The sequence below is a fragment of the Camelina sativa genome, chromosome 8 (genome assembly GCF_030686135.1).
Source record: "Camelina sativa cultivar CO46 ecotype springtype chromosome 8, ASM3068613v1".
Taxonomy (NCBI): Eukaryota; Viridiplantae; Streptophyta; class Magnoliopsida; order Brassicales; family Brassicaceae; genus Camelina; species Camelina sativa.
In genome coordinates, this window is record NC_141887.1 from 28307785 (window position 1) to 28322752 (window position 14968).

At 35.8% G+C, this 14968-nt stretch overlaps 4 protein-coding genes and 2 pseudogenes across 15 annotated transcripts; 1 reads left to right on the plus strand and 5 right to left on the minus strand.

Moving 5' to 3' along the window:
* Positions 1–4060: 4060 nt before the first annotated feature.
* On the minus strand, positions 4061–5984 carry LOC104708698 (nucleolin 1-like). Of its 4 annotated transcripts, none has more exons than XR_015563463.1 (7): positions 5847–5984; positions 5616–5653; positions 5382–5531; positions 5094–5255; positions 4813–4889; positions 4533–4693; positions 4061–4433 (listed from the first exon to the last, which is right to left on the minus strand). XR_015563463.1 is itself a non-coding variant. In XM_010425306.2 (7 exons), the coding sequence occupies exons 1-7, from the start codon at positions 5865–5867 to the stop codon at positions 4264–4266; spliced, it is 816 nt and encodes a 271-aa protein (XP_010423608.2). In that variant the 5' UTR covers positions 5868–5984; the 3' UTR covers positions 4061–4263. The 4 variants fall into 4 exon arrangements, 2 of the variants coding, with proteins under 2 accessions (XP_010423608.2, XP_087316934.1); XR_015563464.1 differs by having other exon boundaries at positions 4813–4930; positions 5847–5982; XM_010425306.2 differs by having other exon boundaries at positions 4813–4926.
* A 1984-nt stretch (positions 5985–7968) lies between these two features.
* Positions 7969–11500, plus strand: LOC104708700 (synaptotagmin-3). 8 transcript variants are annotated; one of them, XM_087460812.1, is made up of 13 exons: positions 8146–8560; positions 8680–8715; positions 8850–8948; positions 9040–9090; positions 9180–9303; positions 9401–9519; positions 9614–9715; positions 9805–9905; positions 10003–10079; positions 10173–10422; positions 10507–10890; positions 11009–11137; positions 11262–11500. In XM_087460812.1, exons 8-13 carry the CDS (start codon positions 9891–9893, stop codon positions 11388–11390), a joined length of 984 nt encoding a protein of 327 aa, XP_087316938.1. In that variant the 5' UTR covers positions 8146–8560; positions 8680–8715; positions 8850–8948; positions 9040–9090; positions 9180–9303; positions 9401–9519; positions 9614–9715; positions 9805–9890; the 3' UTR covers positions 11391–11500. The 8 variants fall into 8 exon arrangements, with proteins under 8 accessions (XP_019084527.2, XP_010423613.2, XP_010423611.2 ...); XM_019228981.2 differs by having other exon boundaries at positions 9805–9879; XM_087460811.1 differs by having other exon boundaries at positions 8251–8560; positions 8831–8948.
* On the minus strand, positions 11427–12849 carry LOC104709947 (transcription initiation factor IIB-2 pseudogene; annotated as a pseudogene). Its single transcript, XR_015563692.1, has 3 exons — positions 12369–12849; positions 11934–12263; positions 11427–11832 (listed from the first exon to the last, which is right to left on the minus strand). The product of XR_015563692.1 is annotated as a transcription initiation factor IIB-2 pseudogene (transcript).
* LOC147940560 (transcription initiation factor IIB-2-like) lies at positions 11470–12094 on the minus strand. The gene is made up of 4 exons (XM_087461346.1): positions 12077–12094; positions 11934–12022; positions 11753–11832; positions 11470–11669 (listed from the first exon to the last, which is right to left on the minus strand). The coding sequence occupies exons 1-4, from the start codon at positions 12092–12094 to the stop codon at positions 11470–11472; spliced, it is 387 nt and encodes a 128-aa protein (XP_087317472.1).
* A 225-nt stretch (positions 12850–13074) lies between the features above and the next one.
* On the minus strand, positions 13075–13529 carry LOC109125984 (putative inactive dual specificity protein phosphatase-like At4g18593 pseudogene; annotated as a pseudogene).
* Positions 13530–14031: 502 nt separating this feature from the next.
* LOC104709948 (uncharacterized) lies at positions 14032–14647 on the minus strand. The gene is made up of 2 exons (XM_019228847.1): positions 14205–14647; positions 14032–14110 (listed from the first exon to the last, which is right to left on the minus strand). Exons 1-2 carry the CDS (start codon positions 14645–14647, stop codon positions 14032–14034), a joined length of 522 nt encoding a protein of 173 aa, XP_019084392.1.
* Between the last annotated feature and the right edge of the window lie 321 nt (positions 14648–14968).

The window sequence follows — 14968 nt, forward strand, 5'->3', positions numbered from 1 at the left end:
AAATTTTCGTTAGACCAAAATAATAATAAAATAAGTAACATTTTTCAACAAATCAAACGGACGTTTCTAATATAAGAAATGTTGGAAACGTTTTTTATTTGATACCTTCTTTTATAGTATTAAAAAATGATTTAAGAAACAAAACCAATGAGGACGGTCTTAGAATAAAATATCACAAGAAACTCCTTTGGGAGAGTCAATGTTGAGGAGGAGAGTAAGAGCATAATTATCGGCAGGATGTTATAAGGGGGTTCTTAATCTTTTTTATGAATTATTTGTGTATTGTTTTGAATATAAGAACTCATGATCTCTTAGATAAAATTTTCTCTTCCATTGATAAGTTCTAATTTTGGGTCTCTTATTTTTTAAAATATTGAATTTTTAAATTTAAAAATTTTAAATAGAATAGAAGCGGTATAAATGTGTAAACATTTAAAATTTTATAAAATTAGAAAATATTGCATTAATACATATTACAATAGAAGTACAATTCATAATTCATAAATGGAGAGAAGGATTAATTTTAATACTGATCAAACTATTCTATTTTATAATCAAACTGTTCTATTTTATAATCGGACCTTGATTAATCAAACTGTTCTATTTTATTATCGGACCTTATATAATTAAACTTATAAACTTTATATAAACTCAGTGTTTAACATATTCAAAGTGCCGTCCATATTCTAGTTTTTTGCTGATGCTGAATTAAACTTGAGTTTCGATCAAAATGATGTGATCGATCTTTTACAGAGAGGAGAAAAGTTAAAAGATAAAAATTCTATTAAAAAAAAACTTGAGAAGAAAAAAAAGAAAAAAAAAGCCTATCATCTTTCTTTATCTACATACAGTAATGGCGCCTTCTGCAGAGCCTGCAAAGACAAAATTTACATCACAAGTCACAACCCTATGTCCCTCCGCTAAAAAAGTCTCCGGGAGAACAAAGGTTTCACCAAGAGCAGTCACCTGGCTTTTGGGGCATCTTCGGCTTTTGTCAGATCATAAAAACCCAAAAAGCAGAGAATCAAAATCAGTCTTCCCATGTAATGTACAGAGAGGGGAAAAGAAACTGAGCGATCTGCTGCTTATGAGAGGTCAAACGATCCTTGCCCTTCATTGATAGCGTAGAGCAGTTTTTTGTACATGATTTCCTGTTTCAGATACATACAACTCGTCAGGGTCACCAACAACAACCACAGTAACATCGTCTCAAGGGATATATACAAAGAGACATGATGTTAGCCTCGCCCCCTCTTCATTGATGTTAAGATCCATCTCCACAGCATCCTCCTTATTCTTCTTGTTGCTCTCTCCGATTGGTTCTGCTTCAGGTGGAGACAACGGAGTTTTTGTCTCATTACCAGCAGCAAGAGTTGACGAAGAAGAAGAAGCTGGAGTCTTCTTATCTGAGAGAGGAGCCTCTTCTGATTCAATATCAATCGATTCCTCAGATCCGCAACTGTTTTCTTCCAACTCGACCTCGTCTATCTCATACTCGGACCATTCATCGCTGTCTACTTCAAGTTCCTCCTCAGAAGCTATCTCGTCGACTTCTTTTGATTCATCAGCTATCAGAACTGTTGTGACCGAGTCTACCATACTCACATTATCACTAGCAGAGACTTTAGACTCGAATGCCTCTTGGTTTGTGTCAACAGCAACAGCAACAGCATCACCCTCCCCCGGATCAGTTTCATATTCTGTTTCATCTGAATCAGACTCAGAATCAATCTTCATTTGTTCAGACTCTGATTCTTTGTTGCAGGCCAGAGTGTTTGCGGTAGTAGTAGAAGCAGCATGGTCTACGACAACAAAGTCATCCTCCTGCGATGTTTCTTGTTCTTGGACTAGAACAAAACTGTCCGAAGCTGAAACCGTGATGGAATCTGCAACCGTTCTTTTGGTGGCCAGATGTGAACATAAGCACTAAAACGCTTGACAATTTTCAGAAGCAAGTTTCCATAACAAACAAAACTTAATAAAGTCAAAGCAACTTCAGCTTAAACCCCTGCAGGCTAAAGTGAAACCCAAACAGAAATCACAAATCAACTCAAGAATGAGAAAGCAAAAGAACATAGAACAGAGATGAGTAAAAGGAAAAAAGATTCAAACTTTTCTTTGTGCTGTAAAAGAAGAAAGTCCTAAAACCCTTTTAGAGAATCGGACTATATATACAAAAAGATGAACAATTAAAGTCAACATTATTGTGTATTAGCTAACAACAATGATGAATAGAGAGAAGAAGAAGAAGAAGAGAGACTCGAAAATAAGGTATAACTGATTGAAGAAGAAGAAGAAGAAGAGAGACTCTCGAGAGAGAGAGGAAGAGGAAGAAAAATAAATCAATCGACCAAATTTTTTTTTTTCTCAATTAAAAGGTTTACCCAACAATTAATTGACACGTCACAGCTCTTATATGGAAATTGGGGTTACTATATAAAAGGAGCTCTTGATTTTTTTTCATTTTCTGATTTATTTTTTTTCTTTTTTTTTCTTTTAAAACTCCACCTTGAACCCCCGATAAACAAGGTCTAAATAACAAAAGTCACGTATACATATTAGAGGTCATTTTTTTGTATATGCCTAGTATATTCATATTGTTTAATATTTTTACCACTGTATTCCTCTAGGCGGCGTGATCCAGCACACATACTTGAGTACTTTTTATCAACGTTACTGTTTTCATCTTTTTAAAATATCTCATTTGAGTTTCAAAAGGTAAAAATACAAAGGGTTACACAAGCTCGTGCGTTTTGTTTCTCCAAGATCTCTAATCTCCTAATTTATCTATCTGTCTATTACCAAAAATCCAAGATCAATCTTCTTCGTTAGGATTTTGATTTATTTGGCCATTACTAAAACCATTGTTTTTCATTATCAAACCTTGTCCTCTGCCTCCTTTTGTATTTTTTGGATTCCTGATATTGAATATTCCTAGTTTCGGTTTGCAGTTTGCTACTTTCATTTACAAGTTGATTAGACTTGGGGGATGTATTGTTTTGTCTCTTTTCCTACGGTTATTACTAGACTAATTGGCTTAGGGTTTACTGTTCTATATACTTGAATTGCAAGTGACTTCAGGTGAAGCAAGCCTTCAAGAAGAGGGGTAAGAAGATCAGAACCAAATTACCCTCTTTGATGAAGAAGACTCCAACAACCTTGTGTTCATCGTCTGACATTTGAGCTGTTCACAAGATGAAGATCCAAACCACGATACTTAACACTTTGATCAGACCTGATAGCACCAATAAGGATTTGGGGTCAGAATCGCCACTGTGGCAGCCATTGCTGCTGCTTCTTCTTCTCTGTGGATATAACTCGAGAGAGAAAGAGAGCTTTTCTCGAGTCTCCACATTGGAAATTTTAAGAATCGCAACGAGAGCTTTTATATTTGTTGTATTTTGGGATTTGTGTTATAGATAGTGTTGATTATGTGTTATTTGTTTTAGTTCGAAATGATGCACCATTATGATTAACATTGCTCAAAACTTTTTTTTGATGAAAGAAAGGTAAACTGTGTTTTGGAGTATAGCTAGTTTGAAAAGTTCAGTCGTAGGTTACATGATTCTTCAATGTCCAAGTTAGAAACCGAAACCGCCACCACCACCGGAAAAACCGCCCTCGTAATGAGCTTTGCAGAACTCATGCGTCCCGATCTGTTGTTCCTGGCTTCTGTTTCAACTCAATGTTGGGCAAACTGAAGGGAGCTAAGTCAGCAAAAATGTTCCTTGAATTTGTAGATGTGGATTGTCTTTATCTTCAGTATCCTTTAACATTCCACACTTGATGAGATAATCGCGGTCTACTCGTGCCTTTTTGGTTCTTAGTAGATGAGATAATCCTCTAATACACACTTAGACACGTGTATCCTTGAGTAAAAAAGTAGAGAATGCAACTAAGTAATAACGAGGAGTGATAGAACATTAAATGTTCCGTAAAGATGTTTTTATTTTGTCTTGTCTTGATGACATCGGGCATGTGAATGTGATTTCAAGGAGAAACCGAAGTAATAAAAATTAGAAAACAAAGGCTGCATTTGTAATAGCAAAACGGTGCAAAAGCAGATAACAAATATTGAGCTTAATAAGTAAAATTATTTATAACATCCAGAGAAAGGCAGGCAGATGATGATGATTATTGAGCTTGCTTACTTTTAAACAAAAAACCGAAGTGAAAAGAGAAAACAAAGGTTGCATTGTATCATAGCTAACAACACCAACGAGGCTTAGTCTTCTCCTAAGAGAGAGCCTTCTACTTCTCCATCTACGATTCTACGGTCTTAATCTTCATCTTCATCGTCCTCTTCATCAACTTCTCCATCTTCTTCTCCTTCTTGTCCCTCTCGATCTTCATCTCCATCCTCTTCAGCATCTCTCTCGCCCACTCCGTCTGTGGCTTCTTCATCTTCTTAGTAACAGGGTCAATAAAAAACCCTAATATAAAGTATAAACAACGAAACTAATTTATGAGAGGTTTTAATTTGCATAACAAAAAAAAAAAAAAAATCAATAAGCAAAAGAGCAAATTTGTACTTGGGTGCATCTTGCCACAGGAATTGGTGACGCCCTTTCTTTTCGGGGGGCCGGGTACAACAAGTGCAATAGAAAGAGTCCTATTTCCCATTTTACATCCATTTAGTTCCAGCGCCTTTTCTACACATCTTTCTCCTTTTATAAAAATGTCAGCTAAACCGCTGTATGAGAGACAGAGGGAAATTTCAGTTAGTTAGTTAGTTAGAATTCAATATAACTTTGGAGAGTTGGGAAAGAAAAAAAAACAATTTTGTAGCTAGGAAGGAAAAAAGCCACAAACCTATCACAGATAACAATAACCTGCGAGACCTCTCCACATGAAGAGAAATGTTTACATAGCGCGATCTGGTTATCAATCTTAGGAAGCGAAGTGTCAATTCCTTTAGTGCGGACCCTAACTAAAATAATAATAATGATATTGATTGATCGATTGATTGATTCAAGGAGAGAAATAACCAAATTAGTAACACGACAAAAGCTCTCTGGCTAGAAAACATATACATATGTAACAGATACTTAAAGGATTAGTAGATAGAGATAATATTAATTATCAAAATGTACCTTTGTTCTTCGGCAGTAGTAGCAAAAGACATAGGATCAACAGAAGAAGGAAGATCCCAGGTTGCAGGCTTAACGATTAGAGTCCATCCTCCCAAGTCAGTTCCATTAAGTTTCAACGCCTTTTCTTCCGGAGCTCCTCCCTCGAACCTCACGAAGGCAACACTGATGTAAATTAAACGATCGAGTACAAATACCAAAAAAAAAAAAAAAAAAGTTAAAAGAATGAAGAATTTTTTTGAGTTGGTAGCATTACTTAATTATTAAACATGAATGAGAAAATTTAAGTACTTCTTGACGAGGATACCCCTACCATAGTGTCTGGAAACACGACAAAACAAAATCTCTCCACATGAAGAGAAAAGTTTTCTCAACGAGAGCTCGGCAAGATACTTTGGAAGCGAAGTGTCATATCCCTCAACGGAAACCGTCGTCAAAACGCTAATTAATCAACAATTTGATTGTGATTAGAGGTGGTGATAATAAATACTACTATGATCAGAGAACCAAAAAAAAAAAATTTACCGGGGTTTTGGAGCGTCTGCACCAAACACTTTCAGACCCTAAAAAAGGTACAGAAGAAGATCTAATCAGAAATTCTTCTACTCACCTCATAATATAATAATACTTTTTCTTACATTTATATATATATATATATATATATATACTTCATGATAAGAAAACCATTACAGAGAAGCAGAGATTAATCAAAGAGAGAGCCAGTAAGAAGAAAATCCATAAGGAGAAGAAGATTACTTTGATGGCGGATTCTTCCATGGTGATTCTAGCTAGAGATCCAAAAAGAAAATTTCAGATCTAGGAATTTAGGTTTTGGAGATTTTTTTTTTTTTTTTTTTTTTTTTTTTTTGTTGTTGTTGTTGTTGTTGTTGTTGTGTGTGCGTGTTATTAATTCTCTTATTTATTCTGGTTTGGGATCCATAGTTACGAACAAACGGTTGGGCCTTGAATTTAGTTCCGGCCTGCGTGAAGCCCATACATATTATTATAGTCCTATTCTTTTTATTCATATTATTATGCATTTTTTTTATATACTACTATATACAAATATTTGGGATTATCTCTAAGTGTAGATAAAAATAAAAGCATTACCTTTAAAATAAATATAGAAGATTAAATCTACAATTAAACCAATTACCTCTTATGTTTAATTGTATTTAAAGAGACGTTTTATTAGACAATAAAAATGAAATATTAGTTTAAATCTTCTATAGATAAGTTGATAATGTTTTAAGTATATACAAGAAATCTATCATTTGATTTAAACAATATCAGGTTGTAGTATAAAAAATATATATAACGCTAAGTTAAAAAGGTAAGTAGTATCTTAACTCACCCAATAAAATCGTAGATATGAATTTTGTAGTTCCAATAGTAGTCCAACAAATTGTAGTTGGGACCATACAAGTAATTAAACTCCGATGATCTTCTTTTTTTTTATTTCCAAAAAAAGCTAAAAAATCAAAACACAAGTTGATTATACAATCTTTGGAAGTTTAATAAAATATCTCGTATAGGTGGTATTGTATAGCCGATAAGGTTCCTGAGCTTTTGTATGGTATTTTCTTGGTCAAATTAGAGGGTTCTCTGTTGACAAATTTTAGATAATTCGAAATTTCGACCAATATTATTCCATATGTCAAAATATGAATTATATAACGATTGGCGTGTGTGGAATGAAAATGACCAATGCATGAATCAACTCGAGAGAAACAAATTTTATTGAAACTTACTTATAACGATGTGTGATGTCAAACGTCTTTCGAGGTCTTGTGATTGATGATTCCAAACAAAACTAAGTTTTGGGTATCTTGTGTGTTGCGTATTCTTTTTCGTCACGACTGAGAAATACGTGGAAATATGAGGTTGTTTTGGTTTCGTTAGAAACAAGATATAAGACGATTAAGAATATTTGTCGTTGTCCTATATAATATATAAATGCATGCAGATATTGATTTGAACAGCACCGGCTTTCGTTCGGGTTTTGTGATGTTGATTTCGAAACTGAATGCATTTTTTTAAACAGAATTTGTTAAAAAATATCCTTTTTGGATATTCCTTTTCAAAAATAGCTTTTTTTTGAACATTTTCATTTTTATCTTTTTTTACATAATTTCAATGTGTTAAATTAATTTTTAGATTTTTTTTTTAGGTTTGGGTTCTCATCTTACATTTAGGATATAGTTTTGAGGAGTTAGGATTTAATATTTGGAGTTTAGGGTTTAGAATTTAGTGATATTATTCATAGGAAAATAGCATTTTTGAAAATGACCAACATGAAAGGGTATATTTAAAAAGTAACATAGGAAAAAAGGTATTTTTGACTTTGATTAATCTTTAATTAGAAGAAGTAAACAATTAAAATAGAAAGACCGAAACACAACTAGTCTCATAATTTCCTTATTTATTTGGCGACTGAAAAGAAAGTACATAAAAAAAACTTTCAGTTACAAAAAAAAAAAAAAGAACTAAACATACACACACAAAAAAAAGTAGAATTTTTTTGGGATTATCTCTTAGTATAGATAACAATAAAAACATTACCTTCAAAATAAAGATTAAATCTACAATTAAACCAATTACGAAATTACCTCTTATGTTTAATTGTATGTAATTAAATAGACATTTTTATTAGACAATAATAATGCAAATTAAAAATGTATCCCAATAATATATTAATTATTTATGTAATTTCTACAAAACAAAAATAAACAGTGTAAATCTTTTCATAGATACGTTGATAATGTTTTGGTATATACAAGAAATTATATCAACTCTATCATCTGATGTAAACAATATCAGCAGTAAAAAAAAAAAAAAAAAACCAATATCGAAAAGTTAAAAGGTAAGTATCTTAACTCACCCAATAAAATCGTAGATATGAATTTTGTAGTTCCAATAGTAGTCCAACAAATTGTAGTTGGGACCATAAAACGTAATTAAACTCCGATGATCTTCTTTTTTATTATTTCCAAAGAAAGCTAAAAAAATCAAAACACAAGTTGATTAGGCCAACCAACAAACAGAACACAGAGGCAAGCACAAACACACACACACAACACAAGAAAAAGGATAATAAAAATTCATGTTTCACGTCGGCTACGTAAATAAAAACACATCTCGTGATTTTTTGATCCTCTCTACAAACACAAAACAAAAAAGAAAATAAAATACTAATCGGAAACACAATTTTGGCGGTTTGAAACAGAGAGAGAGAGAGAGAGAGGCTCTCTTCTTCGTTACCGTGTTGGACCCGATTCCTTCTCCTTCGTTGCCATCTTTCACATAATAATCATACTGACTTTTTCTTCTTCTTCTTCTTCATCGAGAGAAACAAAAAGATGGGCTTTTTGACTAGTGTGTTGGGGATCTTTGGTTTCGCAATCGGAATCCCTATTGGTCTCATCATTGGATTCTTCGTCTTGGTTTATTCTAAGCCTAAACACCAAGAGGTAAAGTAAAACCTTTTCTCTTTTTTTTTTCTTTTTTTTTGTTTCGTTATATTTGAGGCTTGTTCTGTTTTGTTTCATCATCTGGGTAAGCTTAAAAGATTCTGGTCGATCGATTTCAGTTGTTGATTTTGAGGATATACAAACAAAGCATGATGGTGGTGAATCTGACTCTGAGAGCCTAGTTTTGTATTAAAGCATGTTACTTTTATCATGTAGCTGGCATCAATTTTGAGCCTTTAATTTGGTTTTACTGTTTTGATTGCTGGTTAGTGATTTTAACACATTGCAGTATCCACCTGCGAGGCCACTTGTTGAGACTAGTATCAGTGTCCTTCTTGATCTTTTACCAGACATTCCACTATGGATGAAGAATCCAGATTATGAAAGAGTGAGTCACATTTTTTTTATAAGGATTATGTTGTTGGACTTTAGCAACTAAGCTCGATGACTGACTGACTGATGGTGTGTTTTACATTAAGGTGGACTGGTTTAACAGACTTCTCTCATACATGTGGCCTTACCTCGACAAGGTTCTGTTTTTTTAGTTCTTGTTCTGATTTGCTTTACATCAAATTTGGCTACTCTGTTTAAAAGCTTTAGTTTTCTTTTTCTTGTATAGGCCATTTGCAGGATCATCCGGAGTTCTGCACAACCTATATTTGCAGATTATATTGGGAAGTTCTGTATAGAATCTATTGAGTTTGAAAAACTGAGTCTTGGAACGCTTCCACCAACAATTCACGGTAAATCCTTGGTCCCATTTAGTTCTTGTGATCTCTTACAGTTATGTTCAATGTGCTGCTAATGGTTCACGACATTTTGTCTCTAATTCTCCTGCAGGTGTTAAGTTCTATGAGACCAACGAGAAGGAGCTTCTGTTAGAACCATCAATAAAGTGGGCAGGCAATCCCAACATTGTTTTGGTGCTAAAGGTGATGTCTTTACGAATTAGAGTTCAGGTTAGTAAGAGTGATAATGGAACACAAGCAATGCAAAGCTTTACTACTCTTCGTTTCCATAAACACGAAGTTTTATCATCTTTTACCTTTGCAGCTCGTAGATCTCCAATTTTTTGCTACAATTCGTGTAGCGCTGAAGCCTCTTCTGCCAACCTTCCCTTGTTTTGGAATGGTTGTAGTTTCATTAATGGAAAAGGTAGCTACATCTCACATAAAAGTGACTCAGAACTGATTTGAAAGTTACTTGCTTTACCACATGTTGATCAGCATGATTCCTCTATGCAGCCACATGTTGATTTTGGATTGAAAGTGCTTGGTGGAGATCTCATGTCCATACCGGGTCTCTACAGATATGTTCAGGTGCTGCATTGATGATCCTCCTATCGGTAGGAGTTGGATTATGGTGTTTATCTATAGTCAAACGAGATGCTCCTTCATCAGTATCTTTTCAAAAAAACTTATCTTTGCCTCATGATTTTGCAGGAAACTATTAAAAGGCAAGTTTCAAGCATGTACCATTGGCCACAAGTGCTTGAGATACCTATTCTTGATGCTTCAACGTTAGTGTCGATCAACCTTTTGAACAATGTAACTAGAAATCATGAGATCTCTCTGTTTCTTTCCTCTGATGTATAAGTTTACTTCTGATGTAGAGCGTATGTAAAGAAACCTGTTGGACTACTACATGTGAACATTATTCGAGCTCGTAATCTCCTAAAGAAGGACTTATTGGGAACTTCAGACCCTTATGTCAAGCTTAGCTTGACTGGAGAAAAGCTTCCAGCAAAGAAAACCACCATAAAGAAGAGGAACTTAAACCCAGAATGGAATGAACACTTCAAGCTCATCGTGAAGGACCCAAAATCACAAGTCCTTCAACTTGAAGTCTTTGACTGGGACAAGGTCTATGCATCTCATGATCCGGCTTCTTCTCTAGTATAAAATTTTGTGTTATTCTTACTGAAGCTGCTCTCTTTATCTCCATAGGTCGGAGGGCACGACAGATTGGGAATGCAGATGATCCCCTTGCAGAAGCTTAACACGGGTGAGAAGAAAGCATTTAATCTTGACCTGATCAAGAACTCAAATGTTGTTGTGGATTCTGTGGACAAGAAAAAAAGAGGAATGTTAGAGTTGGACCTCAGGTATGTGCCATTCAGAGAAGAAAGCCTTAAGAGTAGAAACGCAAATAAGGATGAGTACCAGAGGAAAGAAAGCACAGACGAGAAATCATCAGAAGACGATGATTTTCTCAGTCAAGCCGGTCTACTCTCAGTTACAATCCAATCTGCCAAAGATGTCGAAGGCAAGAAGAAACACTCGAACCCTTATGCCGTTGTTCTCTTGGGAGGAGAAAAGAAGAAAACAAAGGTACATTCTAAACCTGCATTTTGCGTATAAGCTACTTCAGAACTGTTTGGGTCATGATGAGACTAAACTCAAATGCATCATGTCATCTGAGTTCTAATGACCACCGTTTCTTGAACAGATGCTGAAGAAAACACGAGACCCTCGATGGAATGAGGAATTCCAGTTTACACTCGAGGAGCCGCCAGTGAAAGAGAGTATACGCGTTGAGGTCATGAGTAAAGGAACTGGCTTTCACTTTCGATCCAAGGTAAATATCTCACACCCTGACCTGAGCCTGAACAAAACTCAGTTAAACATTCGTGTTGGTTGTAAACCAGTTTTCAAGCAGACAGACTCATGCCAACTTATACCTTTTCTTCCTCTCTATGTAGGAGGAACTAGGACATGTAGACATAAATCTGGAGGATGTTGTTGTCAATGGAAGGATCAACCAGAAATACCATCTTATCAATTCCAGAAACGGCATTATTCACATTGAGATCCGTTGGACGACTAGTTAACAAAAACTGAAAACATAAATTTTGTTCTAGTGGGGCTTTTATTAAAATCTTGTGTTACCTCTATCTAAATCATATTATTTCAATTGAAATTCAACGTACATATTGAATGAGTGGTAAAATGTTTCATACGTGACAAGAAAAAGTATAAATGAGACCTAAGGGCTTTGGAGAGGTTCTTGAGGTCTTCCTCTTTGGCGTACCAAGCTGGTATTATCTTAGGAAGGTGAGGATACAAATCCTTGTATGAGTTTCTTACTGTCCCTTCTGCAACTCCGGTTGCTACTGATATATCGGCAGGCTCAATTTCACAGTTAGAAAGATTATCTTTTTGTTTTGCGAAAGGGAATGTCCATGAAACTGACCTCGAAGCAGTTTCTTGTCATCGGAAAGCTGTGTTATGATGTAGATAACAACAGCTGCTGCGATTGATATGGGACTCCTCCTGCAGAAGTTTACACCGAGTGTAATGCATAAACCACACGACGATATATTCAGATAATAAGAAACATAGGGTTCAAGGAGACATGGTTATGAGCTACTTACCTAATATCAAACTCCTCCGACTTGTGCACAGATTCTAGAGCTGCTTTCACGGTTTGGTTGCTCATACCAAGATTGGAGCAAAACCGTCTCTGAACAGTAAGAATCTATATCACTTGAATAAGGAGAAACAAGAAAATGATGACAAGTGATAGAGTCCCCATTTCTACTGACTGTCCTGTTTCCAACCCCAAACGTTTGACTTTATGGCGAGTTATTCACCATAAAGTCACCGGCGTGTACAGTCCCCATTTCTACTGACTGTCCTGTTTCCAACCCCAACTGTTTGACTTTATGGCGAGTTATTTCAAAGAAAGAAACATATCTTGATGCCTGATAACGAGAGTTGTTTCAATCCATGAGAAAAGATCTAAGCTTTCACTAATAGAGTTCACAGGATGGGATAACTGAAATTTAATTCTCACACTTCTCACTTACAAAACAAAGTTTGGATTTTGAGGCAACAATGTCAGCTAAAAAAACAGAACTTTGCAGCAATCTCCTCAAATTAGTGCTTTCCATAGACCACAACTCCCAAAACAAGATTTTGATCCTTATAAGTAAAGGGCATAGAACCATACCTATCAGCAATGGTGGCAATGGTCTTGAAAGCAAAATTGAGGCCACGATCAGGGTTAGAACCAGACCAAGAGAAGAAGAGAGAGAGTCGCCGGAGGAGCCATTAGGCTTAGAAATGACGGTGGTGAGACCACCATCGGTGAGAAGAGGATTAGTTGGTCCACCGACACTGACGGGATCATTGTCACCAGTCTCATTAGCGAAAGTTCTCCACTCAGAGGTCTCATCAAATGGAGTGAGACTCAAGCACAAGTCCACACTCTGAGCATACCGTGTCTCCAGCAGAGTGATCAAACACAACCTCCGTGAATCGGACAACGATCGACCGTACACGTGTCATTAACTGAATCGTCTAATCAATTTGATGGACTCTGGGCTTCAAAGCCCCACAATCAATTTGTTTATGAGGACAAAATACAAAAGTGCCCTCAAACTAACCGGTTTAGCCTTAATTGTTTAAGAGAAACAGTACAAAATTATGGTTTTCATATTAAAGTGATGATGATATGGTTCGATGCTGAAGCAATAGCTGCGCTAAAAGATCAAAGCCTAGACTCTTTACTTCTCATTCTTCTTCTTCAGTGATAACATCGACGCTACTCATCTGAAGTTGAAACGCCGGAACAATCTTGCTTCCACAGCTACAGTAACTTCCCGACCAGTCAAAGCTTCCAACCTTAGCTTGACATTTTGGACACAATAGCTTCCCTTCCGACACATCATCTTCCATAGCTGAAAATGACATATAACAAGAGAGATGATTAAGATTTAAGATCAATCAAGAAACCAACACATAATATGCTTGTGAAGAGTATCTATATAAATAGTACCTTCATTCATCCAACTGAGAGGCTCTACAAATATAGAAGTACACTGGTTCACCTCACCAGGATTCTTGTTAACCTCTCCAAACATGTTTTTAAACATGTCATCAAACTCTGAATCAGCCTCACCTGGAGTATGCTCTATTACTTGCTCCTGACACAACAATACTCTCCTGCATTTCTTGCACTGGTACATACTACCACAACTCTCGTTTAACAATCCCGGATCAGCCCTTAACTTTAATCTGTCAAATTTGTTATCCTTGCAATATAAGTAACCTGGTATATAGGCAAACAAACACACAGTCTCATTGTATCAGATCCATGACCAAAAGGGGGAACGCATAAACTAAAAAGCTAGTATGGTTGAAAGAAAGAAATCAATACCTAAAGCTTTTAGACGGAAGTGCTTGTAGATAGAGCTGGAACGGTCGACTTTGAAGTTCATTCTCTCAAACAAATCCAACTGCAAGATGTAAAAAAGCATTAGTGGTTATCATGAACATACACATAACTTTGCAAAGCTCGTGTAAACCAAAACTATACTATAACATAAAAGCTATCTATGGTATGCACCTGTTTTAAGAAGCCAGGATTAGGACTAGCGTGAGTGATGTCAAAGCGTCTGTAAAAACAGAACAAAACAATACAACCAATGTAAGGTAAATCATCAGAGATATGCATGTCAAGTACCACTCTTAGTTATAAAAATCGTAATTCATACCTTTGCTAGACAGCTTTTCAGTCCTCATCAGATACGCAATGATCACAGAAGCACTGAAGGAAAAAAATAAAGAGAAAGCTTCAAACATAAACGTAAAGAAAACAGAGGAAAACAGAGAATAAAGATGTTAAAGAAAAAAAAACTCACCTTCGAGATTGTCCAGCAAAGCAATGAACTAAAACACCTTTGTCTTTGCGGCCAGCATCGATAAAATCCAAGCAGAGATCGAAAAAATCAAGGAGATTCTCCCATTCCTTATCGTGAGCAAACACAACCATTCTTGTAAACTTGAGAGCTTTACCAGTTTGCTCAATAGAATACAAAAGACTGCCTGATGGCAAGGCGCTCTCACTCGCAAACTCTCTCCCTTCTTGTAATGACTCCTCTTGATCACCACCAACATACACTTCCTTGATTACTTTTGAGTTTAGTTTCGCGTTACGCCACTTATCGTAGAGTTCAGTCATGTAAGGGCAGTGAAACACTGTGAGAAGGTGAGAAATCTCAGAGCTACCTTTCTCGAGAACCTCAGCAGCCGCGCATATATCGCCTAGGTATAGATTCTCCCTTATTAGGTCAAGCTTCTTCATTGTCGAGCAGAGTAGACAGAGATCAATTCAAACAACAGATTTCTTCAAGCCCTCTCACGAATTCAACGAAATCTAAACACTGGGAGAAACCGCGGCTAATCGAAGGGGAACGAGAGCGAAAAAAAATTACAATTCCAGGGTTTTTGATTGGGCGAGAGGAAATAAAGATTCTCGTGGTCTGTTTTAAGATATAAATAAATAAAAAATAAGATTTGTGGATCCCTCAACTGATTTGGCAATTGGTTTTGAATTGAATATGGATCTTTACTAATATGATACTAGGGCAACTCCAATGGGAGTTATATTTTTAGGGCTCTTATA

Excerpts from the sequence above, each read along its gene's own strand:
- LOC104708698 (XM_010425306.2), bottom strand. The coding sequence starts at position 5,867 with ATGGAAGAATCCGCCATCAAA. Across the intron at positions 5,532-5,615 it reads GCAGACGCTCCAAAACCCCG|CGTTTTGACGACGGTTTCCG; the intron begins GTAAATTTTTTT and ends TTGATTAATTAG. Across the intron at positions 4,694-4,812 it reads GTTATTGTTATCTGTGATAG|CGGTTTAGCTGACATTTTTA; the intron begins GTTTGTGGCTTT and ends TCTCTCATACAG.
- LOC104708700 (XM_019228981.2), top strand. The coding sequence starts at position 8,450 with ATGGGCTTTTTGACTAGTGTGTTGGGGATCTTTGGTTTCGCAATCGGA. Across the intron at positions 8,561-8,679 it reads CTAAGCCTAAACACCAAGAG|TTGTTGATTTTGAGGATATA; the intron begins GTAAAGTAAAAC and ends GATCGATTTCAG. Across the intron at positions 10,423-10,506 it reads AAGTCTTTGACTGGGACAAG|GTCGGAGGGCACGACAGATT; the intron begins GTCTATGCATCT and ends TTATCTCCATAG.
- LOC147940560 (XM_087461346.1), bottom strand. Across the intron at positions 11,833-11,933 it reads TCGGAGGAGTTTGATATTAG|GAGGAGTCCCATATCAATCG; the intron begins GTAAGTAGCTCA and ends AAACTTCTGCAG. Across the intron at positions 11,670-11,752 it reads TGACAAGAAACTGCTTCGAG|CAACCGGAGTTGCAGAAGGG; the intron begins GTCAGTTTCATG and ends ATATATCAGTAG.
- LOC104709948 (XM_019228847.1), bottom strand. The coding sequence starts at position 14,647 with ATGAAGAAGCTTGACCTAATAAGGGAGAATCTATACCTAGGCGATATA. Across the intron at positions 14,111-14,204 it reads TTTGCTGGACAATCTCGAAG|TGCTTCTGTGATCATTGCGT; the intron begins GTGAGTTTTTTT and ends TTTTTCCTTCAG.